Source organism: Pygocentrus nattereri, chromosome 12, assembly GCF_015220715.1.
Source record: "Pygocentrus nattereri isolate fPygNat1 chromosome 12, fPygNat1.pri, whole genome shotgun sequence".
In the NCBI taxonomy this organism is placed as follows: domain Eukaryota; kingdom Metazoa; phylum Chordata; class Actinopteri; order Characiformes; family Serrasalmidae; genus Pygocentrus; species Pygocentrus nattereri.
The window spans coordinates 9766321-9784390 of NC_051222.1; the positions used below are offsets into that span (position 1 = coordinate 9766321).

At 41.9% G+C, this 18070-nt stretch overlaps 1 protein-coding gene across 2 annotated transcripts in view; it reads right to left on the reverse strand.

Moving 5' to 3' along the window:
• grin2ab (glutamate receptor, ionotropic, N-methyl D-aspartate 2A, b) overlaps window positions 1–18070 on the reverse strand; it is a 148180-nt gene that overhangs the window by 8435 nt on the left and 121675 nt on the right. For both annotated transcript variants that reach the window (XM_017717277.2, XM_037543621.1), the window contains exon 5: window positions 2670–2784. In XM_017717277.2, the coding sequence (XP_017572766.1) occupies window positions 2670–2784 (115 nt within the window). The remainder of the gene's footprint in view (window positions 1–2669; window positions 2785–18070) is intronic.

Sequence of the window (18070 nt, forward strand, 5' to 3'; positions counted from 1 at the left end):
CAACACTCCTAGGCTGCTACGCCCCTCATACAGAGCTATATTCATTTTCCAGGTTTTATATGATGGTAATGGGGTGAAAAAAGTCATGGACAAATATGTGTGGACAGACAAACAGATGAACAAATGGACAGACAAAACAAATGAGAAAACAAACGGGTGGATGAAGCATTGTGTGAATGAAGGAACGAATGAACAAACAATGTTGGTGTATGGATAAACGAATGAATGGGTGACAAGCAGCCAGAGACAGGTGGTCTAGCTTTCTCAATTTTGGCTGTGCTGGGTTAATTTAACTCGCTAAGATTCTTCACTAAGAGAAACTGAAACTGTTCTGCATAGGCGGGGAAAGAGACCTCAGCATTGCAATCGGTCAGGGGAGCATTACCCAAGATTAGGGCTGCCCAGTTTACATCGAGAGGAGAGAAATATGGTGATATCAGGCATTTATTGATCATTGGAATATGTTTACTGTTTGCCTGCAAGAATAAGATTAAACTAATTAGAGACAAAAACACAGATTTAGGTTGCCCAGGTCTTTTAACCTCTTATTCTCCAGGGTATATTTTGGTTTGTCCATCTGAATTTAATTGACCAAATCATAATCGACATAAATTATTCAGTAATTGCAGGAAATAAACGAAATTTTTTTTTATTTATTTCTTTTTTGTAAAAGCTCCCTCAAATGAACAGAAAATATCGCTATATGCTTACAATTTACAGCTGAAAGCCAAAAATCTTAGACGCTTAGAGTTGATCGCTGAAAAGACGCCATCTGTTTATAGTTTGGGGAAAAACGGCTCGACTTTCAGTAGTAAAATAAATTGTGAGTTCATCTTCTTTTATTATAAGGCTTTAAAATTCCATCACTGTCTGTTTGACTGGAAAGACGACAGTTACAGCCTCATACGACACCCAGCTTCTGAATGTAGCTTATGAAATATGAAAGTTACGAACAATATGACGAAGTGCGTTTTGGAACCACCGGTGGTCTCAAGGAGTTTAAGAGGCTACCTTGTTGAATGAGGTGGTGTGGCCATTAGTCACCTTGTCTTTCTCCGACTTTACCCTTTTAGTATTGTGAGAATGTGTGAGACTCTCTAATGTGCGTATGTTTTGACACCCATGTGTTGCAATTGTCTCATGTACATTTGTGTTATTATCCAAGTGTGTGTGTGTGTGTGTGTGTGTGTGTGTGTGTGTGAGTGTGAGTGTGTATAAAATCAGTTAGCGCAATCTACTCACACCCCGGTTCCAGCCTAGTGCAGTGAGAAATGATTAGTGCCACACTCTTCACACACTCACTGCAGGGTTTTAATGTGTGTACGTGTGAGATGGAGAGAGTGAGTGAGTGAGAGAGAGAAAGAAAAAGGCTTCACACACAACAGGGCGCCGTCAAAACACACAGCGTCCAATGCACCTTGGAGAAATAACAACTCATTAAAAAGACCGTGCGAGTGAGCAAATGATTAAGGAAACGAGTGTATGAAGCAGCGAGACGGTGCGAGCGAACAACTAAAACTAATGAGAGGTAGAGAGCATAAGGCTGAGAGAATAGATTATTATGAAGAAAACAAACGCATTATTTAGTCAATTAAGTAAATTGAACGAGAAGTGAGAGGCTAAACCGAGAGAACGAGATCGCTCCAAAAACGAGCAACGGCACAAATAGCCCTCAGAGTGTATATAATGGTTCGATATGGCGGCCAACATAATTCAGGCTCAGGAAAAACAAAAGATGGAAACTGGGCCCTGAGCACTTCCAATGAAATCTTTCAGACATTTCAATGGCTTTGAAGAGTGAAAATGCAATGGATAAAAATAGCCACGTAGCAAGCTAAACATTAAACCAGCCAAAGAATGGAATGTCACTGTCGACTTTGGTTGGAACGCTATATAAAAAAGACGTTTTGCAAAATATTTAATTCTTTGAAAATACGACCCCATTGGCTCTGCTGTCGAGAGATCGTGAGCTCGATCTCCAGTGATGCCACAGGCACCCCTCCCTGAATGGAGCAATAGAACTGGTCCAAAATTACCTGATTTAAAATCTCATGACGCTAAAGTGCTTCTATAAAATTGCCATTTTGACAGTGACAAGTTTTCATATTTCACTGTAAGACTGTACGTCGATCAGGCATAACATTATGACGACCTCCTTGTTTACTATATAGGTGCACTTTGTAGATCTACAATTACAGACTAGTCAAACTGTTTCTCTGATACTTTGTTAGCCCCCTTTTACCCTGTTCTTCAGTGGTCAGAACCCCCATGGACCCTCACAGAGCAGTTATTATTTAGGTGGTGGATCATTCTCAGCACTGCAGTAACACTGTGTCCACTCACTGTCCACTCTGTTAGCCACCCCTACCTCGTCAGTCCACCTTGTAGATGTAAAGTCAGAGACGACAGCTCATCTGCTGCTGCACAGTTTGTGTTGGTCATCCTCTAGTCCTTCATCAGTGGTCATAGGACGCCGCCCACAGGACGGATATTTTTGGTTGGTGGACGATTCTCAGTCCAGCAGTGACAGTGAGGCACGTCAGCGTTACTGCAGTGCTGAGAATGACCCACCACTCAAATAGTACCTGCTCTGTGAGGGTCCATGGAGGTCCTGACCACTGAAGAACAGGGTGAGAGTATATAGTAATAGATGTGTGTATGTGCCACACCTTCTCCCACTCTCCGTCCGGGTTAAGTACAATAACCACCAGTTTGGGGTTCATCTGATATCCGTCATCCATGAACGATAGATCCCTGCCCTCCAGATTTACAGCCATCATATATCTGAAAAACACAAAAACACACACAACATACATCTCAGTTTTCGTGTTATAATTCAGCAGGGAGGCAGTGCATACCTGCATAAGCGTTCTGAGTCCTGTAGACATGAAATACTTCTGTTTACTGTAATTGGTATAATTATTGAATATGTAAATGAATGAAAATCTAATCTGAGCCAACTGCTCCAGGCATATCCTTCACAATTAAGATACAGATGCAGGCTCTTTATTTGAAGTGTCATTCTGTATTACATTTAAATTAGCATTCTGTTTTAGATCAGTGCCACTGAAACACACACATGCATGCCTTTTCAGTGAAGCATAGACATCCGTGACTGTGTACAGGGCGCTGCTTATAGAGGGAGAGTCACTAGAAAGAGGCCCTGAAAATCCTGCAATAACTCTTGCTAGGACAAAGCAATCCGAATGCAACAACGTGCAATGAGCTCCTCAGCATATGGAGCTTCGAACAAGTCAGGATGCCCCTGCGTCGGAGCGATGAAGGAGGCGTCGGACAGCCATCACCACGTTTAACCTCTAATGCTTGCCGCTCCATTCAGGAACATGGAGCACCGCGACATAATTGTGTTAAAAGATTGGTTTTCAAAGTACTTTGTACTTTTACTCAAGCGGAGGTCTAAAGGGAGGAACTTCTACTTTTACTGCAGTAATATTTTACCTTGAGTATCTCTACTTCAACTCAAGGACATGGTTTCTGTACTTCACCCACCACTGCATGTAACGCAGTACTTCTGCTGGCCAGAACAACACCGTTTCACATACACTATTTCAGGGCATGCCCCCAAGCACGAATTCACTGTTAAGCACGAATAGAGTCCCCTTCATTTTCGCCACCACTCAAACTCTATTACTTCTTTGCCTGAAAGTCACCAAAATGTGTGTATTCATTCACCCAAGCTCTAATTCCCTGCCATAATGGTTTGCTTTAGGGGTGTGGGAAAAATGTAGTTCTTGGATGCATCAAAATGCAGATGTAAACGATTCTGAATTGATTCATAAATGGCAAAAATCGATTTTCTAAATATTTAATTTATACCATAGTGTTGACGGAACAGAACTTGGAAGTGGGTAAGTGCAGCACCAGGACAGTCTCTGGTGGCACGTAACAAAAACACAGCTGGATGAGTGAGAAATCCGACGGAAAGCCAGGTTAGATCAGGAGTCACAACCCAAATGTTTAGAAGGCCATTTTGTCCTTTCAACAAAAAATCAAACCACTTTGGGAGCCACAACATTTAATGCCCAGTATGTCTCAGTTGCAGCAAATGTCCTAGTATAGGCTAAACAATATGAACGAAAACGCAGACTTACTTTGCTTTAAGCTTTAGTTATAGTCGCTTTCCTCCCCTTTCCTTTGGGAAACTTTTCCTCAGAAGTAGAGCAGCTTATTGTAAAATGTCTTTCATCGTTCGGCTGTTTCACAAGGCTGAAGTCGCTTCTTTTTCGAATGTTTCCGTTCCACCTTAAATTCTGACTGAGGCGCCAAAATGCGCCAAATGTAAATGTGGCACCATTTAAGGTGGAACGAGGGAATTTGAAAGAGAAGCGACTTTCTTTTTAGTGTTTGACAGTCTTTCGTTTAGATTTAACGTACCAGGAAACCAACTGTGCCACTTATAAATGCGAATAAGTCCGTTAGTCTCCAAATGTTCTTCTTAAATCTGTTTGCCTTTTCGTAGCTACTGGCCAGGCGAGACTTTGTTGCTATGTGACCTGCAGTCTTCTCGGTCGTTGAAGACCAGGGCTTTTGCATGATGTAGCACGCTTTGGAGCATCCAGTCCCGAAGATATTTTCCTGACGCAGTGACCCCTGACTCTACAACGAGAACAAAAGTTATAAAATCACTGATATTTCACCGTAACCGTAAGATTAGTGGCAGCAGTGTCTCCAACAAGCGCAGTGAATGAGCGCCTTCCCATCGCTCCCATTTGATTTATTAATAAAAGATATGGGAAGTAAATGCATTATGGATCATTACAAATACTTTGCTTTAAAACTAACAAGTCCTCACACAGTGAGAAAAAAGAAATCCTAAATATGTGCCTAAATATTCCCACCCCTAGCTTGCTTATTTGGAAAAGTGACTGAGTAACTGTTCACCTGAAATGACTTGCTGCCACAGTGTTTCCCCATTCATATACCTGCTACTCTTTCTCCTGCTGTATTTTAGCTTGGAGTTTGGTTTTCATCTGAGCATCTATCTTTGGAATCTTTCACAAAAATCTCTCTTCAAAGTAATGCACTAACTCCTCTAGCATGTCAGGTGCCAAGACCAGGAGACCAACCACAGACTTGCCCTAAAAGCTGAAACCTGTGAAATCCTTATCCCAGTAGTACCTCATAAACCATCCAGGCTTCCACTGAGAGAAGAAAAACTGGCAGTGCCTGCTGTCCTTAGCCCCTATTTCCATACCGCAAGAATAGCAGGCCTAGCCCCATAGGTTCCTTCAGCAAGCAGAAGCTGCCTCCCCCCATCCCTAGCATCTAAGTTTGGCCCCACCTACGGTCTGGGCCACTTCTAACACATGCACAACCCACAGCGAGTCATAGATCGAGTGTTCTCACTACCTAAAGGCACAACACGAGTTTCTGCACATTTTTAGAAGCTCGTTTCATGTCTCTGTGCTCATGCGCAGATAAACGAATGAACAATGCATCATATTCAAATAGAGGCAGGTTTTATCCCCCGTTCGAATCCGCCGGCAGTCGCCAGAGAACGGAATCTCACCACAAGTGAACCACTACAAACCTTTCATTATAGTATGGTTTCATTCAGTTTTCTTTGCAGGCGGTCCCCATACCAGAATCTCTACTACGAGGCGGCCAGGCCTTCATATTTTGGGCCTGATTCAGGAATATTTCAGTAATGCAGGATTCACATCATGCTTTTCTGAAGGCTGAGGCACTTTTTAGGTCTTTTATTCTTGGCAGCTCACGCTGTATTTTTTGAAGGCTGCATCTGGCTGTGATTCTCTCTGTTGCCAAACAGACAATGGCACTATAACTGTCAACTGGTTAATGTCATCTAGCTGTCATTCTTTTATAGGCAGAAAGCTTTGGCACTGATAAGACCCCCATGTGTACATGTGTCACTGGAGGCCTGCCTTCAGATTCACCTTATTGGTCAACACAGATTAAAACTGCTCATGGCACAGCCTACTTGACTGCTTCAGGTTGAACTCGGGGCGCCTGGAGGACTCCACACGAAAAGAAGCCTGCCCAGGGCGCATAAACGCTAGTTACCTTGTGTAGAAATGGGCCTCTACCATTGACAACAATTCAAAAAAGCACCTCAAACTGCAAAAGAACGGAGAATGCGATTTCCCCCCCAAAATCGCTTTTTCCCAGAAAATACTTGTTGTGTTCCCAATATGGGATTCAGCTGCATCCCTGGGCACAGGCGCCCATCTTGTGGCTGGATTGAATCCTGTATGAGTTACCCTGATTATCCTCATCCTTCACACCTTCTCAAAGGTCAGAGAGCAGGGCTGCTCTCGTCTCCTCCCTCAAGGTTTGAGAGGCCCTGCTTCACAGAGATTGCAAGAGCTGCTGTGTGGCCAGCCTTGGCAGGCGAGAGGATATTTTCCATTCCATTCCAGACCAGACCTGTGAAATCTGGCCTATATAGGCTGAAACGGTAGTTTTTTTTCTACATCCCGGTGCCACGAGAGCCCTTTAGCTCATGCTTCTCTTATTTTTTTAATCTGTGAGCTGCTTCAGCAAGGCAAGGATCACTCTACAGATCTAGTGTCAGTTTCAGCAGGTTTCACACCCGCCGATGACTTGGGTTTTCACTTCACATTGGAATATAAGAAAAACAAATAAGGAACCACCCAGGTGGAGCTGATGACCGATCTAACACTGGAAAGGTTGCGTTTAGAAGAGAAATTAAAGGGACTTTTTGGCCAATAATTAAATTTTGTCATCACTGCTGTTTTAATCATGCTCCCCGGTTTTTTAGGTTCAAAGACTTAGAAAACCCTCTTGCAGGTGGAAGAAACATCAGAGAAACCACAACTGCTTTTGGGTAGATTTTTGGAGGTCAGGCTATTTGTAAAGTTTCTTGTTTTCCCAACTAGCTGGCTAGATAGCCAGATATCTGGGGTTACTGCTAGGAAGCCAAACATCTTATTGCAACTTTGGTAACTATTAACAAATCATTATACAATGGAGAGAACCATTTAGCCGAGCAACAGCAATGACTCATCACATGGGCAGGACAATCAGCTAAAAGATACAGCTACCAGAAGTGCTGCACAGGATGTTTTTCTGGGGTTAATATTGAGCAACATCACCTTTGCATATTTGGTATGAGCCTTTATTCAGAGAGATAGGAAATGCAGTCATCTTGCTTACGGATTCTGCCAAGGTAGGGAGTCAAACCCCGGGTTCCCATGTGGGGGGGCAGAACGTCATCTTCTATACTCTACATATCCACCATGTTTCCACTATACAAGATAAAAGCTGTCTTGTTTGGCAACAAAGGTGAGAGTTGAACTAATGCAAGCTTGGTTGTGTTTCGCTGTTGTTGGAGCACCTCATATCTCCCAAATGGCAACTTTATGGGAGAAGGAAAAAATATACTATAATTTTACATTTATGGCATTTGGCTGACGCTCTTATCCAGAGCGACTTACAGTTTGATCATTTATACACAGGTAGGCGAAGGTGGTGTTAGGAGTCTTGCCCAAGGACTCTTATTGGTACAGTGTAGGGTGTTTTGCCCAGGTGAGGGATTGAACCCCAGTCTACAGCGTAGAAGGCGGAGGTGTTACCCACTACACTAACCAACCATTTTAATGTAAGTCAATGGAACCAGAGTTTTTCCCACATCATTTTGGGCTGTTTATTTTGGTCCATTGATCATAAAAATTTGCTCACAGTGTAAAGAGCACCTAGCATTTTTCAAAATATGCCAGAAACTGAAAAACGACAAAAATGGAGATACGAGGTTTTGTTCTGACAGCAGTGATTTACTGGACTACAACTCAGTGGCTGGACTAGCAGGATTGCTTGACACCACACGGTCACATTTGCAGATTGTGGGCTGAGTATTGTGGTGAGAGAACATTAATCAAACTGTATAAGATTATGAATTCTGTCAAACTGATGAGACTGATGATACGATGCTTTGCCATAGAACACGTCATAACAAACATATTGGCCCTTTAAGGCAGTCATAAGGTTAAAAAAATAGATTGGTCCCACTTTATATTAAGCGTCTCTAATAACTGTGTCGTTACATGTTAACAACATATGCAAAAACAATGTAACTACTAGTGATTTAGTCACTGTTACAGGTGGATTACAGAAATCTACCATATGTAATTACACAAGGGTATCAACGGTTTTTACAACATAAATTCTCTTATGTAATATACACACAAGGGTAATAACAGAAATGTAATTACATTTGTAATGTAATGATGTACATGAAGGCATTACTTACACTGGATCTGCCAGCTTTCCTAACATTTAACATTGGTGCTGAGACACTGTAACCAGTTTCAGCTCTAAACCAGAACAGCAGACGTCCCCTTATCTTAACACGTAGCTTTAATAACATTGGGTTTAATTGCCCCCACATCAGTAGCTATATTACCACTCACTATTACAGAGTAACTACATAATAACTACACAGGAGCTTTTCACTGAATTTAAAATATAACTAACACTACACTACAAACATTCCTGTGTAGAAGGTTTGTGTAAGTGTGTAATTACACATGCTGTACCTTTGTAGTTTGTAACACTGGCTAAATAATCTGTAGTTACATTGTTGTTACATACGTTATTCCTCTGTAACTACACAGTTATTATAGACACTATAAAGGAGGACCCAAAAACAAACACCGTGTTCGCTTGTACAGCTACCTGATGCTTCCAATACAGAGAAATCACATGAATCCCTGAAGAATCTCCTGCAAAGTTTTGTCAAGAAAGGATCATTTTCAGTTGGTCGGACTGCTCAGCGCACACGATGAAGCCTTCAACAGTGATTGATGTTTTGCATGTTGGAGACCTCACTACTGGGAATACTGTAGAGACAAGCAATATATGGTCCTGTTCTGTTTAATACATACATAAAAAGACATTAAAAAATATTTAAAAGCCACAAACGTACCGCTGCTGTCGCAAGAAAACCTCAAACCTCCATTTTTGACGTTTTTCAGTTTTTGATGTCATTTGAAAAGACATGGTACCTTTTACATTGTATGTCAAGTTCATGATGACTGGGCCAAAAGAAACGGCCCAAAATGACTTGGAAAAATGTCTGGTTCCATTGACTTACATTAAAAGTAAAGTAGGTTTTTTCCTTCTCCTGTAAAGTTACCATTCTGGAGATACGAGGTTTTCTTCCGAAAACAGCGATATGTAAACCCATCCGACCTCAAACATCCTCCTCCGTATGATGCACAGCTCAGCTTTGTATGGCTCTAAAGCACCGACACACACACACACACACACACACACACACACACACACACACACACACACACACACACTCAAATTAATTAAGAGACAGAAAATGAGTAGGAAATGGGGTCTGGCTCCAGGCACAAATGAAGAGAGAACTGTGTCAAAACTACACCTGCTACATCGATACAGCTGTGTGTGTGGGGAGGAGGCGCCAGCGCGGCTCTTATATCAAAGTTCATCATAGCAGAAAAATGAGCATCGATTTTTCCCACAGCTGCGTCGGAGCGTTCTCTTAAATAAACATGTCAGTCTGTGAGGGAGCTTCACTCTGAGAGCACAGAAGAGCCTATTTAAATACAGGGATGAAAAAACCACTTTGACCAAATATTTACTGCTGTACCATAAATCATAATAACGTTACAGGCGCAGATACTATTATGCCACAGAAGCCGTTCGGTGTCACAATCTCAGATCAGTATCTAGGTTAAATGTTAGCCTGCTTAGTATTCAGAAGAAAGGCGTGAGCGCAAAGACGTTTAAATAATGAACACGACTCAGAGATACGTTTTCGTTTCACAAAAAATGTGCCAAAGACAAAAGACTAAACAATGTTTACATGACAGCGCTGGCTGGTCATAAATATTCAGGGCTGGGGATCTGTAGAGATATAAATAAGGAAAATCGTTCAAAAGGAAATCTTCGGCCAAAGGTTTCGTCTCGCTGTAATTTGTTGAACTGAAAAACAAAGAAGTTCCTGACTTACGTACTTCACTAAAACCAATATAGTTCACATGTATATTGGGTTTCCAGACAGAACATGACAGCGTGTACAGTATATCTAGACCAATCAGGCATAACATTATGACCACCTCCTTGTTTCTACGCTCATTGTCCAGTTTATCAGCTCCACTTTGTAGTTCTACAGTTACAGACTGTAGTCCATCTGTTTCTCTGATACCTTGTTACCCCCTTTTAGCCTGTTCTTCAGTGGTCAGGACCCCCATGGACCCTCACAGAGCAGGTACTATTTGGGTGGTGGGTCATTCTCAGCACTGCAGTAACCCTGACGTAGTGGTGCGTTAGTGTGTGTTGCGCTGGTCTGAGTGGATCAGACACAGCAGTGCTGCTGGAGTTTTTAAACACCTCAGTGTCGCTGCTGGACTGAGAATAGTCCACCAACCAAAAATATCCAGCCAACAGCGTCCTGTGGGCAGCGTCCTGTGACCACTGATGAAGGACTAGAGGATGACCAACACAAACCGTGCAGCAGCAGATGAGCTATAGTCTCTGACTTTACATCTACAAGGTGGTCTGACAAGGTAGGAGTGTCTAATATAGTGGACAGTGAGTGGACACAGTGTTTAAAAACTCCAGCACTGCTGTGTCTGATCCACTCGTACCAGCACAACACACACTAACACACCACTAGGACGTCAGTGCTGAGAATGATCCACCACCCAAATAGTACCTTCTCTGTGAGGGTCCATGGGGGTCCTGACCACTGAAGAACAGGGTAACAGAGTATCAGAGAAACAGATGGACTACAGTCTGTAACTGTACAACTACAAAGTGCAGCTATACAGTAAGTGGAGCTGATAAGTGGAGCTTTCTGTTTGCTTGTACAAGCTGGGTTTCTAAAAGAGGCGTTAGAAATGTCAAAGAATCTCAAAACATCGACATTTGCAACCTGGCGCTAATGTTTTTGGTGTGTTTTTGAGTGTTATATAATGGTAATATTGGTAATTATAGTAATTATAGATTAAAACTAGAAGGAAACGACTTCCACAGAAACAGCTTTAAGTTTGGCTGCAAGCCTTCCAGAACAGTCACTAAGTAAAGACGTACATACTGTAGTAGTGTGTAGCTTGCTGTTGTTTGGACTATACGGCACCAGAGTACTTGTGTGCCTTCAAGGCCTTCTCCAAATGACCTCTTCATGCTCCATCCACAAATGTGTTTGTTCTGGGTGACTGTTGTAGCAACAAATGACTGGAAACTGTAACACAAAACTAGACTGCTGTTTGTTTGTTGAGTACCTACATAATCCGGAGGTTCCGGTTAAAATACTACACGGCTGAGCTGCACTATGAAGCTCTTTCAGTCTAAAGCTCTATTTGGATGAGATAAGTTTTACGTGGCATGTGGTGTAATTAATTTTTACCAGTATTTCTTATAGATTTTAGTCCCAAAAGCTCCATGTCAGCCGTGTAGACCGACTTTTCCAGCGTCTTTTACCTTCTATAAAAATGAGCTGTAGAAAAACCTCAGGTGTTACTTCTGAGCGAACAGCTATGTTGGTAAAAACGCTGTAGTATTCTGTGGAAAAGGAGTTTTTAAGCACGGCTGCTCAAAAAGGCCTTTTCTTATGTTCTCAGTAGATAAAGCCAAGCTGAAATGTGCTGTTACTGTCTTTTCTAACGTGTAAAACTCAGATCGTGTAAAAACTACACTTGACTGTTGACTAAGTCGACCGTTTCCTCTAAATTCCCAAGCTGGTTGTGATGCTAATGATGCGCTGCATTCACTTCAGACGGCAAGGTAGCGCAAATGACTAGAGAAGAAACAAAACTGAGCCACTCAAAGTCATTTAGACCAAGATTTCTTCACAGATACCACAGACGTCCTCCGGTAAACCAGCGTTTCCCCACCTCCCCACGGAAAACTAATCCCGTCAGAATAGGGCTTAAGATGATTGACAACTTTTACGAACATAAGTTATTTTCCAGAATACCACTTGTAATTACAGTACTTCTTAAGCAACGATATAAGTGACAGTTCAGATGACAATTCTTAAGATATTTTTTTTTTAAATAATGATTTATGCTTTATTTCTTAAGTGTGTGTCACAACTGGCCCCTCCCAGTCCTACATGTGCTTTTGTTTACTTATGGTCTTTTCCATGTGCTTCCTTGTTTTAAATCTTTCCTGTCCTGCCCCCTTGTTTCCAGACTCCGCCCTTGATTGCTTTCACCTGTGTCTTGTTAACCCTCGTTGTTCCTGTATTTAAGCCCTGTGTTTTCCCCTATTAGAGTGCTGGTCTTTGTATTCTATTGTATGGTGTTTGATCTTCTGGCCTCCGCTGTGTGTTTAGTCTGTGTTCCTTTACATGTCTGTCCCTCGATCTCTCCGTGTTGGCTCGTTGACCCTGGACTGTTTAGACCCTGATCATGGATTGGCCCTTAATAAATCTCACTTCTCTCAGCATATGCGTCTGCCTCATCATCGCTCCCACGCTTTACAGCGTGAAGTTTGAAGAAAGCATGTTTAAGGACATTCAAGATGTTTTTTTTAACTAGCCCCTGATTCTAATACTGCACTGCAATTTTTGCCAAAACGACTCTGCGGTGGTTACGGCAGAATGCATGTGTGGTTGGAGCATGAATAGGTGTGGAAGTGAGTGAATTTAACCAAGTCTATTCAACCACTGTAGTTCTTATTCTGCTGTTTTTAAATTCTAGGCCGTGTCTATACTGACGTCCAACTAGTTGAATTACACTAATGGGATATTTAGTGTTTACATGTCGTCGATGCCCAATGAAAACCATGTATCTCCGTTTTTTTTTACTTTTCTGCATCCTTTGAGCTCAGCAGCTGTCCTTTACGTTGTGTGAAAATTTGACGATGATAGAAATGCTCAAAAATGGCTTAGAATAAAAACTTTTCCGTTAACATGCATTGAAAGCAAAGAACGTTTTCGCCCCTGTGAAGTTACTATTTTGGAGATACTTGTATTTCATTGGACAGCAATGATATGCTGCAAACATTCTATTCACATGAGATCAAATGGGAAACTGGTGACCTTGCGTAGTTTTGCTGGCAAGAAGCCAAAAAGAAGTGAAATTTTTTTTTTTTTAAATGGTAGGTCTTCTTGCAAAAAGTGTGCATGTACAAATCTTTACACATTTGAGATCAGCGCTTGATCAGGATTCTAATCGGGCCCAAGATTACCGATAAGTCTTGACACGTAGCAAAGATGCATTACGCAACACAGCGAATGCCCCGTGGAAATGGGAGGAAAATCATTCACAGTATAGGTCAACTTGAATGGATTTATTACTTGATTAAATTAGCCCTGCTTGTAGTCATCGATTGACGTCAACGTAAGCATCAGCAACAGAAAAGGTCAATATCTTGACCCGTCTGATATATTTTATTAACAAAACACCCCATTCGAGTGGACAATCCTTCTTTTCTTATCAAACTGATGAATTATAAATAAATAACGGAGAAGCCTGGGCCATGACTGGCCCCGTCTTTCTAATGGCATCCTGCAAGCGCTGACCATTTAGGCTAATAAAAGCATGTCTGGAATAGGGCCGCAAGCAAAATAAATTGTTTATTTCAAGAGCTGCCTGTCCTGCCTGCGAGCGGAATGAGCCAGCTTCGCAAAAGAAGTCAGCGAAAAGCTAGAGGCTCTGGAGATGAGGCACACCGCAGATAAAAAGGCACCACACAAATGGACTTCGACAACAACCGGCAACTGTGTTTATCTGTTCAAAACAGAAAATATGAACGCATGCTAGGGGTGTAAAAATGCAGCCGGCTTTTCAACTGCACTGATTTTAGATTAGAATAATATTCATTAGAATGTGCTCTCATTTTTAGACCAGAACAAAATTTGGAGAAACAGAAAAGAAGCTTGCTGTATTGCTGGTATTGTCTGTGTAAGTAGCTTCTCCAGTCATTTTCTGTGTATTCTGGTTAAAGAACTGTTCTGAATTTTCAGCAGAGCTGTGGTGACCATTAACCATTACACATCGCTGTTGTCGGAACAAAACCTCATAATCTACGTTTTTGACGTTTTTGACATCATTTGAAAATACTAGTTGCTCTTTACACTGTATGTAAATTTCATGATGAACGGACTAAAAGAAATGACTCAAAATGACTTTCTAAAAAGTCTGGTTCCATTGACTTGCACTGAAAGTAAAGTCTGTTTTTTCCTTCTCCTGTAAAGTTCTATTTTGAAGATACAAGGCTTTGTTCTGACAACGATACACAGCATTTAGCAGACGCGCTTATCCAGAGCAACTTACAATTCAGTCGTTTTTAGGCGAAGGTAGTGTTAGGAGTCTTGCCCAAGGACTCTTATTGGTATAGTATAGGGTGCCTGCCCAGGTGAAGATTGAACCCCAGTGTACAGCACAGAGGGCAGCGTGTTACCCACTACACTAGACCAACCACTAACCACAGTGGACAACTTGCACTTTGAGCTTAAACTGAAACAGACAAACCTCCCCGACTCTGAATCTCTCTTAATGTATTACTCTAAACCACAGATAGCCACTTTTACAAATGTTCAGATCACCCAAACTACCAAATGAATTTAAGCCAAATTCCAAAAAGAAAGAAAAAAATGGAAAAACTAACTTTTAGAACTTTATATACCAGATATTTATAAGGAGATAAAAGCTAAATATATACAAAATCATCATTTATTCGGTGCTGCCTGTCGGGAATTATCAAGTGTTTAACTTTAGATTTATTTTTAAAAATGCTGTCACACATTTTTATGTCATTCCAGAAACACAAAGAGTTTTAGTGCAGAGATTTTAGCCGCATGCCTGCATTTTAGAGCGGGACGTGTGGCCCTTATGGCCACATGGTGAGCAGTCAGATCCCATTTTTTTAGGTAAATATGTCCCAAGGTCTGAAAATCAGCGTAAAGCGTTAAGAATCGTCATTACCAAAACAAATTTTCTGTAAATGGACATTATATGGTTTAATGAGAAGTATTCTGATTTTTGATGTGTACAACTGGTCAAGGCTTTGTTTGGTATGTTCTGGCTAGCATTGCTCAAAATGAGCTAAAATTGTCACTACTGAAACATTTTGTAGTCTGAAGCCCAAATCAGTTAAAAGCTCAAATGTGTTTTCAAATATTTCACATTTTTGATGCTGAAAATGAGCTAAAATTGGTGCTGTGATTGTTCAGGTAGTGATAAAATAGCATGTTCAGGCATTTATTTAACAAAATAAACATCATTAAGGTCTAGAGTCACTCAAAGCAAAAGGATTTTAGTCTGAAGTCCAAATCAGTGAAAAGTCCAAATGTGTTTTCAAACCCATTAAACCAATTTATTACAATGGCCCATAAATACTGTAAACAGTTTATTTCAGCAGTCCTGATTCGCATATTACACATTCTTGTTTTCATCTCTTTAGCCACTTGATCACTGGCTTGTTTTAACTACTCTCTTATTCTTCATTCAGTTTATTCTATTTTTATTTCTTTAGTGTGTTACATGTCATCCAAGTGTGACTCACCAAGACAAATTCCTTATTTGTGTAAAATACTTGGCCAAATTAAGCGATTCCGATTCTGGTTTGAAAAGAAAATTCCAATTTGTACCAAAACAAGTAAATGCTGCGGTGTGGAATTGTTTCTTCACTGAGCTGTTTCCTAAAGAATCGTAACCGAGTTGTTGTGGAGTCAGAGATTTACAAGTCCAGAGCACGTATGCGTGTGAAATCGCATCGCCCAGCATCGCAGGCGAATGCATAAAAACCCCATGTCACGCAGATGTAAATCACAAAGTATGTCCATCAGGCAGCTAATAATCTGCGCTGGAAGTGTTTCCACAAATGTGGCTGAATAAATTATGTGGAAATTTCTGCCTCGGGCTCTCTGAACATCTCTGAACGGGATAAAACAAAAGGGGGCTGTCGCTCGCAAAGTGTTTGAGAATGTTTACTGCGGAACGGAAAGGTGATAATATTGCAGGAAATGCTTCTGAGGAGACCCTGCCACCTTCCCCCCAACCCCCAAACACACAAATACAAAAACACAAACACACGTCCACACCTCCCCTCCGTGCCAATCCGTCTCTAAGGTGCTCTGTAAGTGTAGATAGCACGGGCCTGGCGGAGACTGATAGGACACGGTGAACTGTGACACATCAAACGCGTAAACACACACGTAGCCACGGCTATGGCACTTTCTACCCAACCGCACAGAAGAGTGGCGCACATATCAAAGCACCCGCGATGAAGAAATACTGCTATTCTGGCTGCATGCGTCTGTGCGAGAGAGAGGGAGAAAGAGAGAGGCTTGTGTGTTGGAACAGACTTAATTAAGAAACAAACATGGGTAGAGAACAGGGCTTCGCCTGTGGGCAGATACTGAGCAAGAACAGGGTCAGATTCTACACCTGCTACTCAGATACAGCTTCTGCTCCATGTGTATGTGTGTGACCGCAGATCTATATACAGAATAGCGTTGATGTAACATATATGGCCTCTTTCCAACGTTCAATTAATACTCTAGCGTTTTGCAACCTACTCTCTATTAGAGCTGGACAATGTGACTGAAATATGGGACCTGATACTTGTAGAAATGTTCGTGATATGCACCGATTCATTTTACTGAGGTTTGAGGCGCTGCAGCAGAAATTAAAAAAAACTCGGGATAGTTTCTATGAACTAAATCCAATTAAACAGAAGTAACTGCACTCTTTTTAGGTAGGTATGATATCCATGATATACTTAGAAAAGCCTATTGTGACACATTTTCTCATGATAATGATGAAAAATCTTCATATTGTGCACCCCAGTCTCTATCTGGAACATCTTTAGCACTTGGTCACTAAGTATAGACAGTACATGCACCCTTTACTTACAAACCCATTTCCAAAAAAGCTGGGACGCTGTGAAAAATATGAATAAATCCATCCATTTTCTAAGCCGCTTCTCCGTCAGGGTCACGGGGGGGTGCTGGAGCCTATCCCAGCAGTCTTCAGGCGGAAGGCAGGATACACCCTGGACAGGTCGCCAGTCCATCACAGGGCAGACCCAGACAGTCACTCACACCTAGGGGCAACTTAGCATGTCCAATTGGCCTGACTGCATGTCAGAGAACCCGGAGGAAACCCACGCAGACACAGGGAGAACATGCAAACTCCACACAGAGAGGACCCCGGTCACCCGGCCGGGGAATCGAACCCAGGCCCTCCCTGCTGTGAGGCGACAGCGCTACCCACCACGCCACCGTGCCGCCCCCAAACAAAATTCAACGATGTGCAAATCATTTAAACCCTGCATTTCATTGAAAGTAGTATCACATCTGTGAAGGCACTATTAATGCTGAGAGATATATACATGTTTTGGCAACATATGCTGCCATCCAGACAACGTCTTTTTCAGGGAAGGTGTTAATTATTTCAGGAAGACAATGTAAAACCACATTCTGCATGTATTACAGGAGCATTGCTCCATATTAAGAGTCTGGGTGCTAAACTGGCCTGCCTGCTGTCCAGACCTGTGACCTCTGAAAACATTTGGTGTAACGGGGAGCGAGGTAGCGGACGCATGTGCGGAGGTAAGCGACTTTTATTAAGGGCAAATCCAGGGTCATAGTCCAGACAGTTCAGGTTCATATAGCCAACACGGACAGATTGGGGGACAGACATGACATAAACCGGAATAACCAGCAAACAGAGACCGAGACATCAAACAAAGACCGGCAAACACAGGGCTTAAATACACGGAACAATGAGGGACAGGTGAACACAATCAGGGGCGGAGTAACCAAACAGGGGGCAGGACTTAGACCAAAACAAAGGAGCACATGGACAGGACTGGGAGGGGCCAATCGTGACATTTGGCACATTATAAATTGAGAAACACAACAAAAGAGACCCTGAACTGATGAGCAGCTGAAACCTTATGTTAAGCAAAAATGGCAAAACATTTCACTTTCAAAACACCAGCAGTGTTTCCTCAGTTCCCAAACGCTTAGAGTGTTGGTAAAAGAAGAGGTGATGAAACACAGTGGTGAACACGCCCCCATCCCAACTTTTTTTGGAACGTGTTGTCGGCATCAAACTCAAAATGGGTGAATATTTTTCAA